At 40.4% G+C, this 19,147-nt stretch overlaps 1 protein-coding gene across 3 annotated transcripts in view; it reads right to left on the bottom strand.

Moving 5' to 3' along the window:
* PLCG2 (phospholipase C gamma 2) overlaps positions 1-19,147 on the bottom strand; it is a 164,432-nt gene that overhangs the window by 49,300 nt on the left and 95,985 nt on the right. For all 3 annotated transcript variants that reach the window (XM_069072238.1, XM_069072239.1, XM_069072240.1), the window contains 7 exons: positions 14,748-14,849; positions 14,141-14,259; positions 10,619-10,704; positions 9,453-9,573; positions 8,019-8,187; positions 1,341-1,445; positions 662-751 (listed from right to left, as the gene is read on the bottom strand). In XM_069072238.1, the coding sequence (XP_068928339.1) occupies positions 662-751; positions 1,341-1,445; positions 8,019-8,187; positions 9,453-9,573; positions 10,619-10,704; positions 14,141-14,259; positions 14,748-14,849 (792 nt within the window). The remainder of the gene's footprint in view (positions 1-661; positions 752-1,340; positions 1,446-8,018; positions 8,188-9,452; positions 9,574-10,618; positions 10,705-14,140; positions 14,260-14,747; positions 14,850-19,147) is intronic.

The following is a 19,147-nucleotide window of genomic DNA, read 5'->3' as shown; positions in this document are numbered from 1 at the left end:
ACACCCCCACCTAGTGACAACAATGGGAAGTCCAGCAAAGCAGGAGAAAGGCTGTTCAGGTCTAGAACGTAAAAACGAGAACTTCTGCTTCTGTTTGAAAAGGCTGTAAAATAGGTTAAGTAAGATAAGGGCAGTGATACTGTCCTAAAAGCTGCTGGATCTCTTCAGTGACACACAAGTGTCACTGTTCATCCTCAGTGACACTGAGCTCCTCTACTTTGACACTCAGAAGCCTATTGTTACTGACCTCAAGATTTCATTATTTCATTAATTCATTCAACAGAAATGATGATGATGATGATAATGATGACAGCTAACACTTACATAGTACTTACTATATACCAGACACTGTGCTGAGTGCTTTACAATTATTATCTCATTTGACCTTCACAACAATCTTGGGAGGTAGGTGCCATTATCCCATTTTACAGATAAGGAAACTGGGCCAGAGGTTAAGTGACTTGCCCAGGGTCATACAATTAATAAGTTTTTGAGGCCGAATTTTAACTCAGGTCTTCCTGAGCTCTATCTTGGCCCAGAGCTCTATCCACTGTGTCACTAAACTGCCCAGACAGAAGAAAGAGGTGGGAGAGAGAGAACTGGGAAGGAAGATGCCCTTTCTTAATTCAGGTTTGTAGGAAAACCTGCCCATTTCTCATACCTTTACTGAATCCTCCTCCACATTCTGCTCTATAACATCACTGAAGGACAGCTTCTCGTCGGCTATGGCACAATAGTGACGATACCACTTCTGCAAAACAAGACCAGAGTTAGTTAGCCTTCTTAAGAGAGAAACACAAGCTAGTATGGCAACAGCAGCTGGGAGCCTCTTTCTTAGATATTGCTCATGCAAAAAAAAAATGTCTTCCATAAGTTTTTTCCTAAAATTTTTGTGCCTGAAGAAGCAAGCGTTCTCATTGCCCCATGCTAATCAGCTCATTCCTTCCTATTGTCTATAAAATAGGCATAATCCTTTTCTCCAGATGCTTCCAGCATCCAGACTGGATGTCCCTGCCCTGCATTTTGTGACTGCACAGCTCTCAGACCCCTGCTCTTCTTTCATGTTTCTAACAACCATAATGAAAATAATGCATAGTTACGGAAAAGGAAGAGAGGTTTTTATTTTATTTCTTTTTGTTCTAAAGCCCCCCTGCTTGGGCCTGCCAATAACATTTTCAGCACCATGGGGAGCAGCATTCAGACTTGCACGACTGGGTCTTATCTGATCAATGGATGATCCCATAAGTTCTTCTTGTCTTAAAGCCCTCATGCTTGGGCCTGCCAATAACATTTTCAGCACCATGGGGAGCGGCATTCAGACTTGCACGACTGGGTCTTACCTGATCAATGGTGTCCCACATGTACAATTCCCCTTGCTGTTTTTTTTCCTCCTTCTTGTCTTCAATGTTGATGTCCACATCTCCTCTGGGACCCAGCTTCTTGTGCTAAAATGAAATACAATGAAGGTTTCTCCCTGGGAACCTCTCTTCCCTATCAGCCAGTAAATAAACAATTATTATTATCATGTACCAAGTGTAGAGACTCTTTTGGTTGCTAAGAGCAATGCAAGAAGAACAAAGGTCTCTTGAGCCTCTGCTGCCTGAGGGGAGAATATAAAATGCTTGGGAAGACCACCAAACCACCCCTCACCCCATCCCACAACATACACACGTGGAGCAACATAAAAACAAAAACAAAGGAAAATATCAACACATATTGAACACATTACTCTAAATGTGAACAGACCAGGACAGGCAGGATACAGTGGAACCATTAACTATAGCCCGGGAAATGTACTGCTTTTTTTTTTGTTTTTAAGCAACTGGGGTTAAGTAACTTGCTCAAGGTTACACGGCCAGTTATTTCTGGGTGTGGTGCTAAGTATCTGAGCCTGGATTCGATCCCCAGGTCATCCCGACACTGGGGCCGGTGCTGACATGTACTGCTTTTATGCATTCTAGAATTACGTTACTTTTTTTGGCTGTTAAGACAGACTCTTAATTCACATTATTTGGCAATCCACTAAAACAATGAGATCCTTTCCCGATGAACTTCTGTCTAGCACCTCTGAACAACCTACACATGTAAAGTTTATGTTTTTTAATCTGAACAAAAGACTTACATTTATCTAGATTAAATTTTATCTTACTACTGTAGTGCTCCTCTCTATTGGGTTATAGGAAGAACAATACATTACATGCAGTCCATGGTTCTAATATGACTAGATCTTTTGGGATTCTAAAGACTCTGTAATCTTATGACCTAGTGGTCATAAGGTGGGTAGTGGTACAGTGGAGAGAGTGCTAGACCTAGAATTAGGAAGACCTGAGTTTAACTCTTGCCTCAGACATTCACTAGCTGTGTGACTTTGGGCAAGTCACTCAGCCTCTCAGTCTTATTTTCCTTATCTGTAAAAGGGGGGTAATAATAGCACCTACCTCACAAAATCATTGTGAGGATCAAATGAGATAAAATATGTCAAGCACTTGGCAAACCTTAAAAGATTATGTAAATACTCTCATTTTCATGATAGTGTTATCATGCTAACTATCCTTCCCAATTTTTTTCATCTACACACTGAATATGCACAGCTTCTATACCTTAATCTGACTCATTGACAAAAATTATAAATTATTTAGATCTGAGAATATACCCCCCCCCATTAATGTTCTCCTTCCAGTTGACAGGGATGTGTCAATGGCACCTCTGCATCCAATCACCCAGCCAGTTCTGAATCTACCATTCTACCTCTCTATCTGGTGCACAAGAAAAGCAAGACAGATTTTGTCTTTGACATTGCTGGAGTCTAAATAAACTAGAGCTACAGCATTATCCTTATCCACCAGTCTAGCAACCCTGTTAAAAAAAAAAAAAAGGACTGAGGTTAGTTTGGCATGAGCTGTCCTTCATCAAAATTTCCTTTTAGAAATATTTACAAACCAGACCTTTTTTTAAACAAAAGTAGCCATACTGGTTTTAAAGGGGGAGTCAAAGTGCTCCTTTTTCCTCATTGTCACTTCTAGATTCTCTCTTTGCTTCTTTTTCACTCAGTAACCTTTCCTCTTTGAAGTTCACCCAATTCAAATCATAGCAGCTTCACTATACTCAAACTCAGAGGACCTATTCTATCTCCTTTTTCAAGGCCTTCAGCACCTGGTTCAACATCTTCCTCTCTTCCCCAACTCCTGTCTTTATACTAGGGGACTTTAATATCCATATAGACGTTTGCTCAAACTCCCTTCTCTCCCATTTCCCCAACCTCTTTAAGGCCCATGCTTTACTCCTTCACTCTTCCTGAGTTCAAATCTGACCTCACACACTTAGTAGATGTGTGATCTTGGGCAAGTCACTTAATTCCATGTGCCTAGGAGGTATCTGGGTGGCTCAGTGGATAGAATGCTGTCTATCTATCTATCTATCTATCCTGAAGGAGTCAAGAAGACCCTAGTTCAAATTCAACCTCAGACACTTACTGTGTGACCCTGAGCAAGTCACTTGACCTGTGTTTGCCTTAATCCACTGTAGAAGGAAACAGCAAACCACTATAGTATCTTTGCCAAGAAAACTAGAAGGATAGTACAGTCCATGGGGTCATGAAGAGTCAGACACAACTGAACAGCAATAAGATAAATATTTAGATATCTAGATATACAGTTATAGATATCTAGATATATATATATAATATACATATATATGACAAATATCTATATTTTTAGATCTATAGAGAGAAACTTCCTATTTATATTGCATTTATTTTTATACATACTTATTGTACCTTCCCCATTAGACTGTAAGCTCACTGCAAGTAGAGATTTTTTTCTTTCTTTGTACTTACATCTCTAGTACTAGAACAGTGCCTGGCACACAGTGGATGCTTGATAAATACTGACTGATTTATTCTATAAATTGTTCCCCTGGTTTTGATTACTTCCATCCACATCAATTAAAAAAATTATTTTTTCTGAAACCACCTCTTTTATCATTTCTTATAGCTCAATAATATTCTACTACATTCATATACCATAATTTATTTAGCCATTCCCCAGTTGATAGACACCTCCTTAGTTTCCAGTCCTTTTACACTATAAGAACTGCTATAAATATTTTTGTACCTATAAGTTCTTTTCTTCCTTCCTTGAAATCTTCAAGAAATAAGTTTATTGGTGTTATTGCTGGGGACATAATTCTAATAGGAATTATGTTCCAGAATGGCTGGACTGATTCACCACCCCACCAGTAGTGCATTAGTGTTCCTGTTTTCTCACAGTTCTTCCAATAATTATCATCTTCCTGTCTTGTCATCTTTATAGTCTGATAGATACAAGGTAGAACCTCAGGGATGCTTAAGTTACATTTCTTCAATTATTAATGATTTTGAGCATTTTTTCATAGGGCTTACTCCATTTTTTCAGTAATATATTTCAGCACACTGGGATGTAGTTCCTCTTCCCTGGTGACAAACTCATAGAAGACTGTAAGATGCTCTTTTACTATTTCTTTACATATTTTGGTTTTCAACTTCCTTTAGTAATCATTTTTGTGCCCTGCCTTTTGATTCAAGGATCATTCTCCTTAGTAAACAGAAGCAATACAGGAGTTGAATGGTTTTGCCTCCTCTTGTCACTGTGCCATTTACCTCCTAGATCCCTGCACTGACCTCTCCCAAGGTGTTTGTATTGTCATTTATGTCTTTGTATGTCATCTTCCCCCAATAGAACATAAGTTCCTTGAGGGTAGGATCTGTTTCATTTTTGCCTTTATTATTTCAAGTACAGAGTACAGGGCCTGACACTATAGGTACTTTGTAAAGACCTGCTAATTGATTAATTGATCTACCTTGTCCGTGTCCCTTATTTGACCTTCTTTCCCCCTAAAATAGCTTTTAAAACCTTTTTTTTCCTTTGTTTTACTTGACATCCTTTACCAGTCTCAGTTCACCCTGAGCGTTAGTATTCCTAACGCTATTCTCACAGGACTAAGCCACTTTTATAATCATCTTCCAACACTTGTCCTTGTTTCCATCTTCTGTCTTTTTAAATCTACATTGTTCAATGCGCTCCCTGCACATCTATCAGTCTCTTTAGACAGCCCTCCCCTTTCTTCACTGGAACTGTTTTCCTCTGGGTCTTTACAATTTCATTCTTGGGTATTTCCATTTCTCCTGGGCTGACCTACCCTAGGGCATTTTAGCTGTGGGTACACAACACTGTATATAATATCAGGGGGTTGGTTTGTTTGGGGGTTTTTTTGGATGTATTGATCTATCTTACTGAATTTTTTTTCTTATATTCCTCTTTTTCTGAAAAATTATTTGTTATAAGGGATGGCTCTCTCAAAGAAGGAAGAATCAAGGGGAAATCTAAGCAATGTAGAAAGCAGAAATATCAAAAAAATTTTTTTTACTATTTTAAAAAGGGAACAGAAAAGCATTTTAGGTGTGGGAGCCTACCTACCTGAGGGGCATGATGGCATACTGGAGAAAGAGAAGTCAGTCTCAGAGTCAGGAAGACTTGGACTAAAGGTCTAGCCTAAGACACATCCTAGTTGTGTGACCCTGTGCAGGTCTCAGATCAAGGCATTAGGCCACCAAGCAGGTGCAGATCTGCACTGGTCAAAAGAATTGCCTTACTTAAGGGTTTCCTATGCCAATATAAAGGGGGAGGGAGGGAGAAAGAGAAGGAGGAAGAAGAGGAAGAGAACAACAAGAAGAAGAATTTAGGATTTTGCCTGCCTTTTCTTTGGACCTCTGAAATCTACTCTCACAAATTTTAGGGTATACTATGGTCCAGAGGAAACAAGCAGTGGAATCAAAATTAGAAAAGACTCAGTGCCTCTGACTGTTACTAGTTATGTGACCACAGCTAGCGTGTCACTTAACCTTGATAAGCTTCATTTTTTTTCATCTGTAAAATAGGGATAATAATACTCCCAAGACCTATCTCACAGGCTTATCAGAAAGACTAAATGAAACAATGTATGTAAAGTGTTCAACAAATCTTAAGGTTGTAGATAAATGTCAGCTTCTCATATTGTATCAGATAATGTCTGGCTATTCTGTCTTTTCATAGAATAAATTCTAAGATGAAATGATCATATCTTCCAAAGGTCCTATCTATTCTATTTCAATAACTAGTTCTGTTTTTTTTTTTTTCAGTAGGAATTCAGGTCCAAAATCATAGTTCCCCTTCCATCACTTTTTTTTTAAGCAGTCGGGGTTAAGTAACTTGCTCTAGGTTACACGGACAGCTATTTCTGGGTGTGGTGCTAAGTATCAGAGCCCAGATTTGATCCCCAGGTCATCCCGACACTAGAGCCGGTGCTCTTACTCGCTGAGCCACCTGGCCGCCCCTAAGCAATTGAGGTTAAGTAACTTGCTCAAGGTTACACAGCCAGGTGTTTCTGGGTGGGTGCTAAGTGTCTGAGCCCGGGATTCAATCCCCAGGTTATCCTGACACTGGAGCCGGTGCTCTTACTTGCTGTGCTACCTGGCCGCCATCCTTCTATCACTTTTTGAGGAATGGAATTATGATGCATAATCACACTTCAAATCAGAGTTGAAAGGAACATCAGTGACTATCTACTCAATCATTCATTTATTCACTCACTCACTTCATCCAACATGCATTTTATCAAGTGCCTACTATATGCCAAACAATATGCTAGGTGTTAGGGAAACAGTCTTTGCCCTCAAGGAGATTATATTCTAATGGAATATTGGAAGGAAACAACATGTTCACAGATAAGTTCAATCAAAATATATGCAAGCAATTTGGGTAGATGACAAGGCGTCATAGAGGAGGTAGCCCTTGGGTTGAATCCTGAAAGAAGCTACGGAATCTAAGAGGCAAAGGCGAAGGAGTAATACCTTCTAGGCATGAAGGACAGACTAATGAAAGGTAGAGAAGTAAGAGATGAAACACTATATAAAAAGAAGCCAATTTGGCTGGAATGTACAGTGTCTGAGGCGAAACAATATGAAAACTGCCTGGAAATATAGTTGGAACCAACTGTGAACAGCTTTAAATGCCAAAGATTTAGTTGATCCTTGAGGCAATAGGAAGCCATGGGTAGTTATTGCGCAGGGGAGCGAAATGCTCAGGCCTGTATTTTAGGAATGTTAATTTGGTAACTGAGTAAAAGGTGGACTGGAGAAGGCAAAGACTAGAGGCAGGAAGATCAATTATGAGGCAACTCCAATAGTCCAGGTAAGAGGTAATGAGGATCTGATCTGAACTGAATGTGAGTGGAGAAAAAGGAATAGAGGCAAGATGTGACTAATTGCCTGGATGTGGGAGGCAGGCATGACACTGACCCATTGATGACTACTCTGAGTTAAAGAAGGATGAATTTGAGGGAAGAGATAATAAGGTCTGTTTGGGTCATCTTGAGTTTGAGATGCCTATGTGACATTCAGGTCAAAATATCCAATATACCCATAAGCAATCCAGGACTGGAGCTTAAAGAAGAACTAGGACTAGATGTAGAGATCTGGGATTGATCTACATAGAGATAAACAAGTCTGTGGAAGCTGATGAGATCATCAAGAGAGAAAAGGAAGGGAAAACAAAAGAGAAGATTCTTCAACCAGGACAGAGCTTCACAGATCACTGATAGTTAGGAAGTAGGCCATGGATGATGAGCTAGTAAAGAACACTAAGACAAAAATGCCTGAGAGATAAGAGAAAAACCAGGAAAAGCTAAAGGAGGGGAGAGCATCCGAGAGGACACAGTGATCAATCATGTCAAATTCTGCAGAGGTCAAAAAGGATAAGGACTGAAAAAAGGAACATCAAATAGAGTCCTTCTCCTTCACCAAAACACACACTGATTATTTCCTTACTTCATTGCTCCAATAGATCTAGGATCTCAAGAGTAGAGATCTGCAGCCCTCATAAGCCCCTCTGTCTGGCATGAATCACAGAATGGCCAAGCTGGGAGGGACCTTGGAGATCCAAGGGTTCTTAATCTTAAGTTTTTCATTTACTAAATGACACCAAATGCTGATAAATGGGACATACCTTGATGACAATTTTTTCTTTCAGCTGGGCAGGGGATGGCAGCTGGTCGGCACTGGCTTCAGTGGGCTTTGTAAGGAGGAGGTCCCCAAACACTTCCTTAAACACCCTGGCCATATGGCGCTGCTGTTCTACACAGCAGTGCTCTTCAATGGAGAGGATCACAGGGAACCTGAGGAAGGAAAGTAGAACAAAGAGAGCAGACTATTGGTTCCCTTCCACAAAAGGAAGAGAGAAAACAGGAAAAATGATCAAAAGTCCTTGTGGCCTGTCCTGGAAATGCTGGGTAACTGCCATCTTTCATTCAGCTAAGCAGGAGAAGAAGCTCCTAGGACAAACAACAGACCATCCAGGATAGATAAAGACAGAAGTTTGCTTCCTGGGATCTCTGCTAGGACACCTTGTCTAGTTAGAAAATAAGGCCACTAAAAGTAAACTGCTTTTTGTTGTGGTTGTTCAGTCACTTTATTTATGTCCGACTCTTTGTGGCCCCTTGGGGGATTTTCTTCGTGAAGATACTGGACTGGTTTGCCATTTCCTTCTCCAGCTCACTTTACACATGATGGAAACTGTGGCAAACAAAGTTAAGTGACTTGCCCAGAATCACACAGATAGTAGGTATAGTTTTGAACTCAGGAAGGTGAGTCTTCCTGACTCCAGGACTGGCACCTTATCCACTGTACCACCTAATTGCCCCTATTGCCTCAGATAAGGTTTAACAAGGGACTAGCCCTTGGGTCCCAAGGCTGAAAATGGGGCTTAGGCAAGAGAATTGGACTGAATAAATAGATCTGCAAAAAGATCACCAAACTCCATGGGAGGTAATGACACCATCAAGAGGGAGAATGTAGAAGTGTAGAAAGAAGAATCTTTGACACAGTAAGCTCTGTCTTATGGGATCAAAGGCTGGGTGGAAATGGTTTGGTCCCTTGTGGCTCCAACGTCTGAGGAGCAAGGAATGTAGATATTTTAAATATTTTCTGTAAATATTTTACCATTGTAGGTACACTTTGGGTCCCACTAGTATAAATATGCCCATAAACCAGAATGAAGAGGAATGGAGAGAGGCAAGGTAGGTTTTTGGGTTTGTAGCCTAAAAAAGGTTTTTCCTATGCTGAGTTTGCAATGAAGAGCTGGGATGAGGATGTGGCAGTGGGTAAGGATGAACTAAGAAAAATACAGAACTGCTTCTGATCCAGAAACTCTCAGTTCCAGACTTGGCCAGATGTTCCATCTGCCTTCTTTTACTACATCTCTCAGAGCTGGTATGAAAGGAAGTCTCCCTTACATGTAATCACCATGATCTGGAGATACTGAAGGAAAAGTAAGGAAGAAAAATGCAAATGCCTTCACAAGCATCTGGTTACACCTGAGCTCTCTCCTCTTCCAAGTGGGGCCCCCTCTCCCAAGTCAAAGCTACAAAAACTGCAAGCCTACTGTGAGGAGACAAAAGCATGGTCTCTGATGGCCTGCACCACATCATCAAACTTGATTTTCGTCGTCCGAGTCCAGCCATGATAGATGATCGGCTTCCCATCAGGCCCATCCCAGCAATCCACTGAGGGAAGAAAACACATCATTTTTACCATGCTAGTCATGTGCATTTTTTACATATATGAGAACATAATTGCAGGGTAAAAAGCCCATAGATAACCCACAAAGGAATCACCACAGGGTAAGTACTTGGATTTCAGGTAGAATAATTACATTAGAGGGAGGGATGTGTCTGCTCAGTTGGATGGACTTTAAAAAAAAAAAGCCTGACATTTAATGAAGCCATAATATAGAGATTTGGGAAGTTTGTCCAAGAAGAGATCCTTGCCTTTTTAAAGGTATCAATAGTCCCTAAACAACTCTAACAGAGAACTGAGAGGAAGAAAACAGAAAACTTCCCCCAACCTTGATTACATGGGCAAGTTCATGCCAAAATCCATGCTCCCTAAATTTTTTCAGCTTACACATGCTATGAGCTCATTGGGATACCACAGGAAAGGAATGAGGAACACTATTCATATGTTCCCCCTAACCATGTTTATTTTTATATACATACACACACACACACACACACATACAACACACACACACACACACACACACACACACAGCACAAACCTCAACACTAGGCATCCTGCCTCCCCTCTCTCCAACAGTCAACATTCTCTATCTCAAGTCAAAATCTGGCACAGGGGAATGAAGAGAACCTGAGATGTATCAAAGATTCCTTAAGGATTCATCAAAATGCCCCAATGCACAGGGACAGAAAAGTGACCTATGTGACTCCTTAGCATTCATTAAAAACAGGGCAAGAATCTGATTTTCCATACTATACAAAGGAATAGCATGGAACATCTCTTCCTCTTTCAGGAAGAACCCATTTGCAAGAAAAGCTTCCTCAGAAAGAATTCTAAAAAGTCTAAGAGATTGTGAGAGCTTAATGAAGGCAGGGGCTATGTATTATTAGCCTTAAAATAACATCTATAAACAAAGTTTATATGTCCCAGCACATTGAGCATCAGAAATTAGACATAGCAGATGCTCAGTAAATATTGACTAAATGTATAAGCCTCTACATGTGTTAGCTGCCTTTCTCTATAAAGACTTACACTCTATACACCGGCAACCCATTCGAAGACATCGAACATAGGATTCAGTAGAAGATTCACTTCGAAGCTGGTCCCCGGTGAGGTACCTGAAGGAACAGAGCAGAACCAGTCGTGTCAAAGAGGTCATAAGATAATGTCATTAGAATCTTCTGAACATTAATGCTTCTGTCTTATTAATCTGTTGCTCTTAGGTTGAGAACCAGAAATAACTCTCTATTTCACAATTAAAACGAGTCCAGTAAACTCATTCACACCAAGAAGATTCCACAAAGTTGGACAAGTTTGCTTTTATCAGTCCACATGTTGAAACTGTTCATCAGGTAGAAGGGAAACTAAGTCTGGGGTGCACAGTGACTTACTAGGAATCTGGAGACCTAAGTTCAAACCCCACCTCAGACACTTATCTCTATAATCCTGGACAAATTACTCAACCTCTTTATGCCTCAGTTTAGTCATTTGTAAAATAGCATCTACTTCCCAGGGTTGCCACGAGGATAAAACAAGATAAAATTGACAAAATGCTTTGCAAACAAAGTGCTATTATAAATGCTAGCTATCATCATTGCCATCATCATCATCATCATATAACACTAAGTGAAGAAATTGCCAAACATGGGAATAAGTGTGACCAGGCCCCTGTTGTGTGACAGAAAACAACAAGAGGAGAGCCAAGCAGCCTACAAATCTACCTGCTGGGCAAGCAACCCACCCACATGCCCATAAGTTTCAGAGATGAAGCACAGAGAGCAGTCTTGGTCACAACTCACAGCGGCTGTGAGCCAACTGCACGATTACAATCAGTCACCGCTGCAAGCAGTAAGCACTATGTTGATCCAGAAATGGGTTAAGAAATAGACTGGAAGGGAAAGAAATGATAAAGGAAAAAGACAGAACACAGAATAGATACACAGGCCCATACACCTCTGATAGTGCCTCTGCCTTCTGAAATGGCCATTCTGGAGAACACCAGAGCAGTCAAAGGACTACAGGATTTAGCATGGGAAGTCACAGAGTGCAAAGACATAATTTTACAGAGAAGGAAACTGACCTCCACCCCTCTCCCCTCCCCAACCTCTCCGTCTGAAATGGAGTGACTTCACAATGTTTCCAAATTAAGTCTCCTTGGCTGAGATATTTGGCAGCTAGGTGGCCCCATAGATAGAGCACTGGGCCTGGAAAGCTCTGAGATCAAATTCTGCCACAGACACTTATTAGCTGTGTGACCCTGGGCAAATCACTTAACCTCTATTAGCCTCAGTTTCCCCATCTATAAAATGTGGATAATAACAATAACAGGGTTGTTGCAAGGATCAAATGAGATAACATATGACATGCTTTTAAAACCATAAAGCCCTATATAAATACTAGTTGCTAGTGCTATTATTATTATTGCTTTCTTCCTTCGTGATCAAGTACCTAAGACTGGGTTTTTTACATGATAGGGGCTTAATAAATATTTGTCCAGTAGAGTGATATTCACAATAGGACAAACCAATGTTACACGTTGACCAACTGAGATAGCAAGAGCAGTATAATACAATCAACTGGGATGATCACTTATTATTCTGAGTAGTTTAGGGTAAATCATTCAATCTAGTATCCCATGGGATTACTGCGTGTTCAGCTCAGGAATCTGAAGAGGAGGAGGGGTGAAAGGAGACAAGGGTCTCACCTCCATTGCTAGAGCTAGACAAAGACCCTTCCAAGTTTAAGACCAGATGATCACAGATTTAGAGCCAAAGGTCCCTCAGAGACCATCTAGTCCAGACCCCTCACTTTACAGATGGAGAAACCAAGGCCCAGAGAAGCAAAGTGGTAAATATTAAGAGTGCTAGGTTTGGAGTGAAAGGATCTGAGTTCAAATCCTGGTCCCTTGCATGTCCTTGGAAAAGTAATTCACTTTACCTTTCTTGGCCTCTGTTTCCTTACCTTTACAATGAAGGGTTTGGACTAGATGGCCTCCAAGGTCCATACCAGGTCTAGATCAATGATTCTAGGTAACTAAGTGTCCAAGATCCCCCAGAGAATTAGTGGCTAAAATAGGAGTAGAACCCAGGTCTGCTGCTTCCCAAACTCCTAATGTTCCTTGTGGCAAAGCTGAGAGTCAGCTCAGAAGAGGGGATCTGGGAGAGAAGACCTATGAAAGGCACTTCCGTACATGATCACAAACAAAGAAGTGTCTGAGAGGATATAGCAAGCCCCACGAAACAAGCTCTGAAAAATTCCCAAGAAATTTCTAGGGTAGATGGAAATTCCACCAGCTGCATAAGCAGTTTCCTGTGGAAAGTTGACTCCCAAACTCCACACTTTAGATCTCACCACTATCAAAACCTACTTTTGAAAATAAATACTGAGATTATCCATGAATCTTCTTCCCCAGCAAGACCACTCCTTAGAAAGGTATTTGGGAGTAAAATATGATCCCCGAACCTGCATTAATACCTGTGTTAGCCCAAGTGTAAATCCTTACTGGCCTAGGATCTTAGCAAGGCTAATAAAGGTCAGACAGGCTCAGCTCACAGAAGCCATTGCAATGGTTTTTGTTTCAGTGACATGTGGTATATACACCTGAGATGGACCCCCAGGACCCTTTACAAAAAGCTGAAGGCAAAAGATTCCATCCAGTACCTGAAGGGACACTGACTACCACAGGCTCTGGCAGCTGGAAGCAGGGTACAATCCTAATAGAAGTTCAGAGGACCACGGAGCATTCAGGCTACAAGGAACCTTAGAGCTCATGGGTCAAGAGTAATTATCTGAGACCCAGAGAGGGGAGGCAATTTGTCCAAGGTCACAAAGTGAGTAAGTTAGGGGCAGGGCCTGAACCAGAACCCAGGTTTTCTAATTCTCAGTCCAGGGCCTTTTCTACCTCAACAAGGAGGGTTGAGCATGATCATAGGGCCAGATGAAATGGACAAAATAAAGGACTGGGCCCAGCATCTGTAACAACAGCCTTGAGGTTTTCTGTTACAGAGACATCTATCTACACTAACTACCCCATGATCTACACATTTCTTTGGTTAGTTTAATTCAAATGTTGATCATGACAGGCTTACATGCAAGGTAAAAAAGCCGGTGTAGAGAAAAGTATGTTTGTAAAAGATCAGGCAACTCAGAAAAGAACCCAAACAAGCTGGAAAGGTAGAAACCTTAATCTGTAACTTCCTAAATTTCTATGATTCTAGGTACTGGTGATCACTAGTTTACCTTATAAAGGAAGCAAACTGCCTCTAATAACTTCTTTTTCATTTCTGAGATACTGCTGAGGGATGATCCACATGTACATAGCATAAATACAACTTCCTAATTCTTCTGATGCAAGTAGAGAGAATATTTCAGTGTTATTGGAAAATGTCCAATATCTTACACCAACCAGCCCCAGCCTCAAGAAAACTTTTTTAGACCCCAATCAGAAAAACTTCAGTCTACCTTATCGCACGGGTAGATTAGATGCCTTCAAAAACTATCTTGATTTTTCACACTTCTTAATATTGTTGTGTGCTGAGCTATCAAGAAACTTACGTGTTATGAGATGAAGAAATCCAATAATGAGACAAGGGGTTATTCATGTCTTGCATGTCAACTGTATCATATTTATCATCCCAAATGCTGTTTTCTTTTGAAAACAGGTACGTAAGGAACTAAAAAATAAAGCAGAATAAAAAAAAAAAAACAAGAAAAAACAAAGTCAACAAATATAGAAACTGAATGTCAATCAGAATGGTAAGCAGCCAACTCAACGATAAGAGATTTACCCACAGGGGGTCAATAAGCCCCAATTTCACCAACGATTTCAACTTTTCTCAATCAGAGCATCTAACCAAGTGACAATCCCCTGATATGGGTGGGTTTTCTCTCTTTCCCTCTCCTTACCATTTCTCTATTAAAAGTATTAACAAGCCACGAAGGAGCCTCAAAAAGTGTAGGAGGCAACGTGAGAAACAGTCTGTAGTAAGATACAGGAAACACAGTCTGGGCCAATAGAAGCTCCGTGTCATTAACTGATTCGTATAGTGAAATCATGTCAAATATGACTGAAAAATCATCTTTAGACAGTTAAAAAAAGCTACACACACACACACACAATAGGGGCATTTCACACCAGGGGGAAAGAGACGCATTCACTAACCTCATCGATAAACAGGAACGGCTCAGCTGTTTCTCTCATAGTGTCATCTATAAATTTTGTCATCCGCTCTCTTACTTTACTTAGATCTTGTGCCCAGCTTTCCTTAAAACAAAAAACACAAAAAAAGAAAGAACTACCACCAAAAGATGACAAAGGGAAGACATGTGAATTTTCTACCAGAGTTTGGAGAAAACCAGCTATGCATCTATATACAGAGAGTGGCACGAAGTTATTAAATTTTAAAGTCTTTTGTATAATCAAAAAAATGGGCAGGTAGATCTTGTGATATCAAGAAGAATCAAAGAAGGCTTCTGGGTGAACCCTCTTGCAGCACATTTAAGGAAGGACCTGGACAAGGATGGGCTACACAGAATGGGCAGGGACTCACAAATTGTGATCTCCATTTTTGGAAGAAATGCCCACATTCAGGAGACCAAAGATTCACTGGAGAGCTATGATTTCCTGGAGTCCAGCTCACACCAAGTCACTTACCCAATACTAACAAAAACTGGAAGGTAAAATCACCAAGTCTTTTAGACATTATAAATCCATTGGAAACATTTTAAAGTATTTCAGAAACAAGCAGATGTAATGAAAAACATGACCCTACTGGTTCCCTTGCTAAGACCCAAGTTCTCTAATATTTGTACAGCATTTCACCAATGACATAGTGTAACAAAGGAAGTCAACTTTTCCTAATTCTTCCTGGTTTTAGAGATCCTGAAGCTTTTCTTTGTCTTTATTGAAATGAAAAACAAATTTGTGGCCAGCAGTCTTTATGACTGAGTATAATGGATGGACCAATAAACCTGTCAAGGAGAAAAAGACAAGGACAGATACATATAAGATAACAGTAAAAAAAATCCTCCTTCAACTGACTGGTAATGGAAGAGAACAATGTACCCTTCTACTTGCTTTTGCAAATGTACACTGGTTATTAAGGCAAATCAGTTGTTTCTGTGTAATAATCCTTTCATTTGGATGCACTGGCATTAAAGTCTTTGCATACTAAAGGAAGACAGGTAAAAATATGGCCAAGCTTCAGTCAGGGCTTCGGTAATCCATGGCCAAGAGTTCCTTTCTAAATTGCTATAATTCCTTGTTCCCACTGTCCCCCACTCCCACCCAAGCAGACTTATGTGTTTATTTAACACTGGCTAGAAATTGTACCAGGTGTCAGAAAATTTACTATTTCATTAGGGAATATGACGATCTCAGTGCTGAGAAGTCTAACACACCACGATGTACAAATTTTCCCCTTGGGTTTTTCTTGGTCACTGGCCCATTGATGGAAACGAGCCACTACCGAAAGCCTCCTGATAACAGCAACATTAAACTCTAATGCCATCTGTGGGTACCCAAGTTAATGTTCTCTGTAAACAACTCAAGTATGACCTTGGGTATGTCACTTGCTTTCCTGGGCTTTAGCTACAGCCAAGTGCAAAAGGGCAGTGGCATCAAACTCAAATAGAAACGACACATAAGGGTCCTTGTGGTAGCATGTAGATTTAGAGAACCATGGGTTAACATTATCTACATTTAAAGTACTTTTGTTTATTTTGCTAAATTTTCCCAATTGCATTTTAATCTGGTTATGGCCACACTCTTGGGCAGGTGTAGAGGACAGATAGAGTATTGGGCTCACGTGAGGAAGAACTGAATACAAATCCTGCTTCTGACACTAGCTGTGCAACACTGAAAAAAACCCTTCATTTTTCAGCCTGTTTCCTCATTTATAAAATAAAGATAATAATGGTAATAATAATTTCATAGAACTGCAAGATTCAAATGAAAAAATGTATGTAAAGCACTTGGAAAATCTTAAAAGTTCTATATAAATGTGAGCTTTTAGTATTGTTATTAAACTGAAAGCAATGGATTAAATGATCTATGAAGTCTCCTTCATCTCTGTATCTTCAGCCTTACTAGGTTTTGATGAGGATTTCAAATCAATAAAAACACAGGAACTGCCCCACAAGGCCATCCCTTCCATCCTTCCAGCCCAGGACTCAATTTTTGAAGGGAGCACCCTGGGCTTATGCCAAATGGGTCTGTGCATATTCCCCCAAATACACTTGGCACTTCACTGTCTTAGAGTTTTTGCTCATATGATTCTTTGACCTTAAGGCCATCAATTCACCTCTAGGGCTCAGTTTCCTCCTCTATAAAATGAGGGAGTTAGATGAGGAGGCTGGTTGTAAGGTAGCTTCTAAGTCTAAATCTATGCTCCTATAATGTCTCACCTGGAACGCTCAAAACTGACCCTTCTGTCTATGAAAATCCTATCCATTGCTCTGTGACCTTCTGTGACCCATACTGGAGTCCCCAAAATTCCTTTGTCACTTTATGCTGTTATGATTCAAATGGCAATTCTCCCATAATGCCTGGGATCATAAATTATTTATGCACTTATATCCCCCAATTATGCTATATCTTTCTTGTGGACGACTAGATCTTAACATTCCTTGGATCCCTTAAAGAGGCTAGGACAATATCCTATTCATAGAAGTGCCCTCCAAATATCTGACTCACTGGTACCTCATCGTCATATAAACAACGTAAGGTGGCTATGGTCTAACAGAAGAAGCGTTGGACTTAGAGCCAGAAAACCTATTTCAGGTCCCACCCCCCTAAGAAAAAAAAAAAGGGTGACAGACCTCAGGTAAGTCATTTCCTTTCTCCAGGCCTCAGTCCCATTATCTATAAAATGGGAATAATAATGGTTGACCTGCCTACCTTACAAGATTATTATTAGGATGAAGTGAGATGTTGTATGCATAACCTCAGTCCCAAAGCTCATTGGTATGGGACTTTCTCCTTAATAGTGTAGATCAATACCCTGCACTTGTGTAAAGGTTAAAGTGGAGTTGGTGAGGGGGCATAGTGTATAGAGTGCTAGGCCTAGAGTCAGGAAGACTTATCTTCCTGAGTTCAAATCCAGCCTCAGATATTTCTTAGCTGTCTGACCCTAGACAACTCACTTAACCCTGTTTGCCTTGGTTTCCTCATCTCTAAAATGAGCTGGAGAAGGAAATGGCAAACCACTCCAGTATCTTTGCCAAGAAAATCACCAAATGGGGTCACGAAGAGTTGGACACCAGTGAACAACAGAGGTGAAGAGAGCAAGAGAGAGGACAACTCTTCAGTCTTCTTTGAGCTTTCTTCAAGCTCCTTAAAGCACTTCTGGCTCCCATCTTCCAGAGAAAATGGAAAATGCCAACCCCATCTGAAGCTGCTGAAGGAAAAGACTCTGGAAAGTAGCCAGGATAAGAGGTAGGGCAGTTTCCATCATGTCCCTATCCCTAGCCTTCTACATTAGAGACTTTGGGGAACAACCTTTTGGGTAAAATCTCTCCCCCTCCTTCCCCCTCCCCTCCTCCTCTCTCTGTCTCTCTCTGTCTCATTGAGTTACCTTGTTTCCAAGGGGAAAGCTCCTTCATTCTGTACTACTATCTGGTATATATTATCATATGTAGATTTTCTCTCTGATTTCTATTTGGCTATCAAATTGGATAAAGGGTTTTCTTGGCTAAGAATTATGTGTTTTCATTGTGGAACAGGCATTTTGTTGGAAGGGAGTGTGTCAAGCCTTCAACAATAAAGCTGGGGGTCCTGTTTTTCCCATTTAATGAAACAGCAATCAGAAGTTTAAACCTGAAAACAACATTCCCCGGGTTAATAATATTTAAGGGAACAGACAGATAAAACTGTAGCCCAACATCCCCTTTCTCTGAGGAGAGCAGCACAGCCTGCCTCTGGCCCCCCGATTCCCTGCTTCCCCTCCTGGTAAGAATTAGTCTCTCTTAAAGAATGGGGCTGTGGGGAAGGGAGGAAGAGACTAGAGATATCCATTCTACTTCCCTTCAAGCCACACAAGGACACCCTCATGCTACATGTGGGGGACAGTCCTCACAAGTAGGGGCCTCACTATATATGTAAAATGCTTTATAAGTGTAATATAAATTAATATATATGTAATAATAAATTATATTGGACTTTCAAGTCTAATATAAATGTAAAACTATTGTTAATAGAAGTTGAATGATTTTTCACTAGATTTATCCATACTATAGTTCATTTATTTATAGCCACTTTGGATCTTCCCAAAAGTTGTGCCTGTAAATAACCTGTGTGCCCTTGCAGGTCCACTGAGAGCCCAAGTTCTGAGCCTAGGACTCTCAACAACCATGAAGCATTTCTATCCACCCATGTTTTGAATCTGTTATAGCATTTTCTGCCACAAGGTGGCACTAGGTAAGCAAAACCAAGAATGCTTATAAAGCTATAGATTGTAGAATTCAAACCTAGAATACTAATAATGATGTTAACAACAATTAACATTTCTATATGGCTTTACAAACATTATCTCATTTAATCCTCACAAAAATGCATATGAAGTA

This window comes from Petaurus breviceps, unplaced genomic scaffold (assembly GCF_028583685.1).
Source record: "Petaurus breviceps papuanus isolate PSGF00001 unplaced genomic scaffold, PetGlider_PUasm1.0 90845, whole genome shotgun sequence".
Lineage (NCBI taxonomy): Eukaryota > Metazoa > Chordata > Mammalia > Diprotodontia > Petauridae > Petaurus > Petaurus breviceps.
This window is presented reverse-complemented; position numbering and strand designations above follow the sequence as displayed.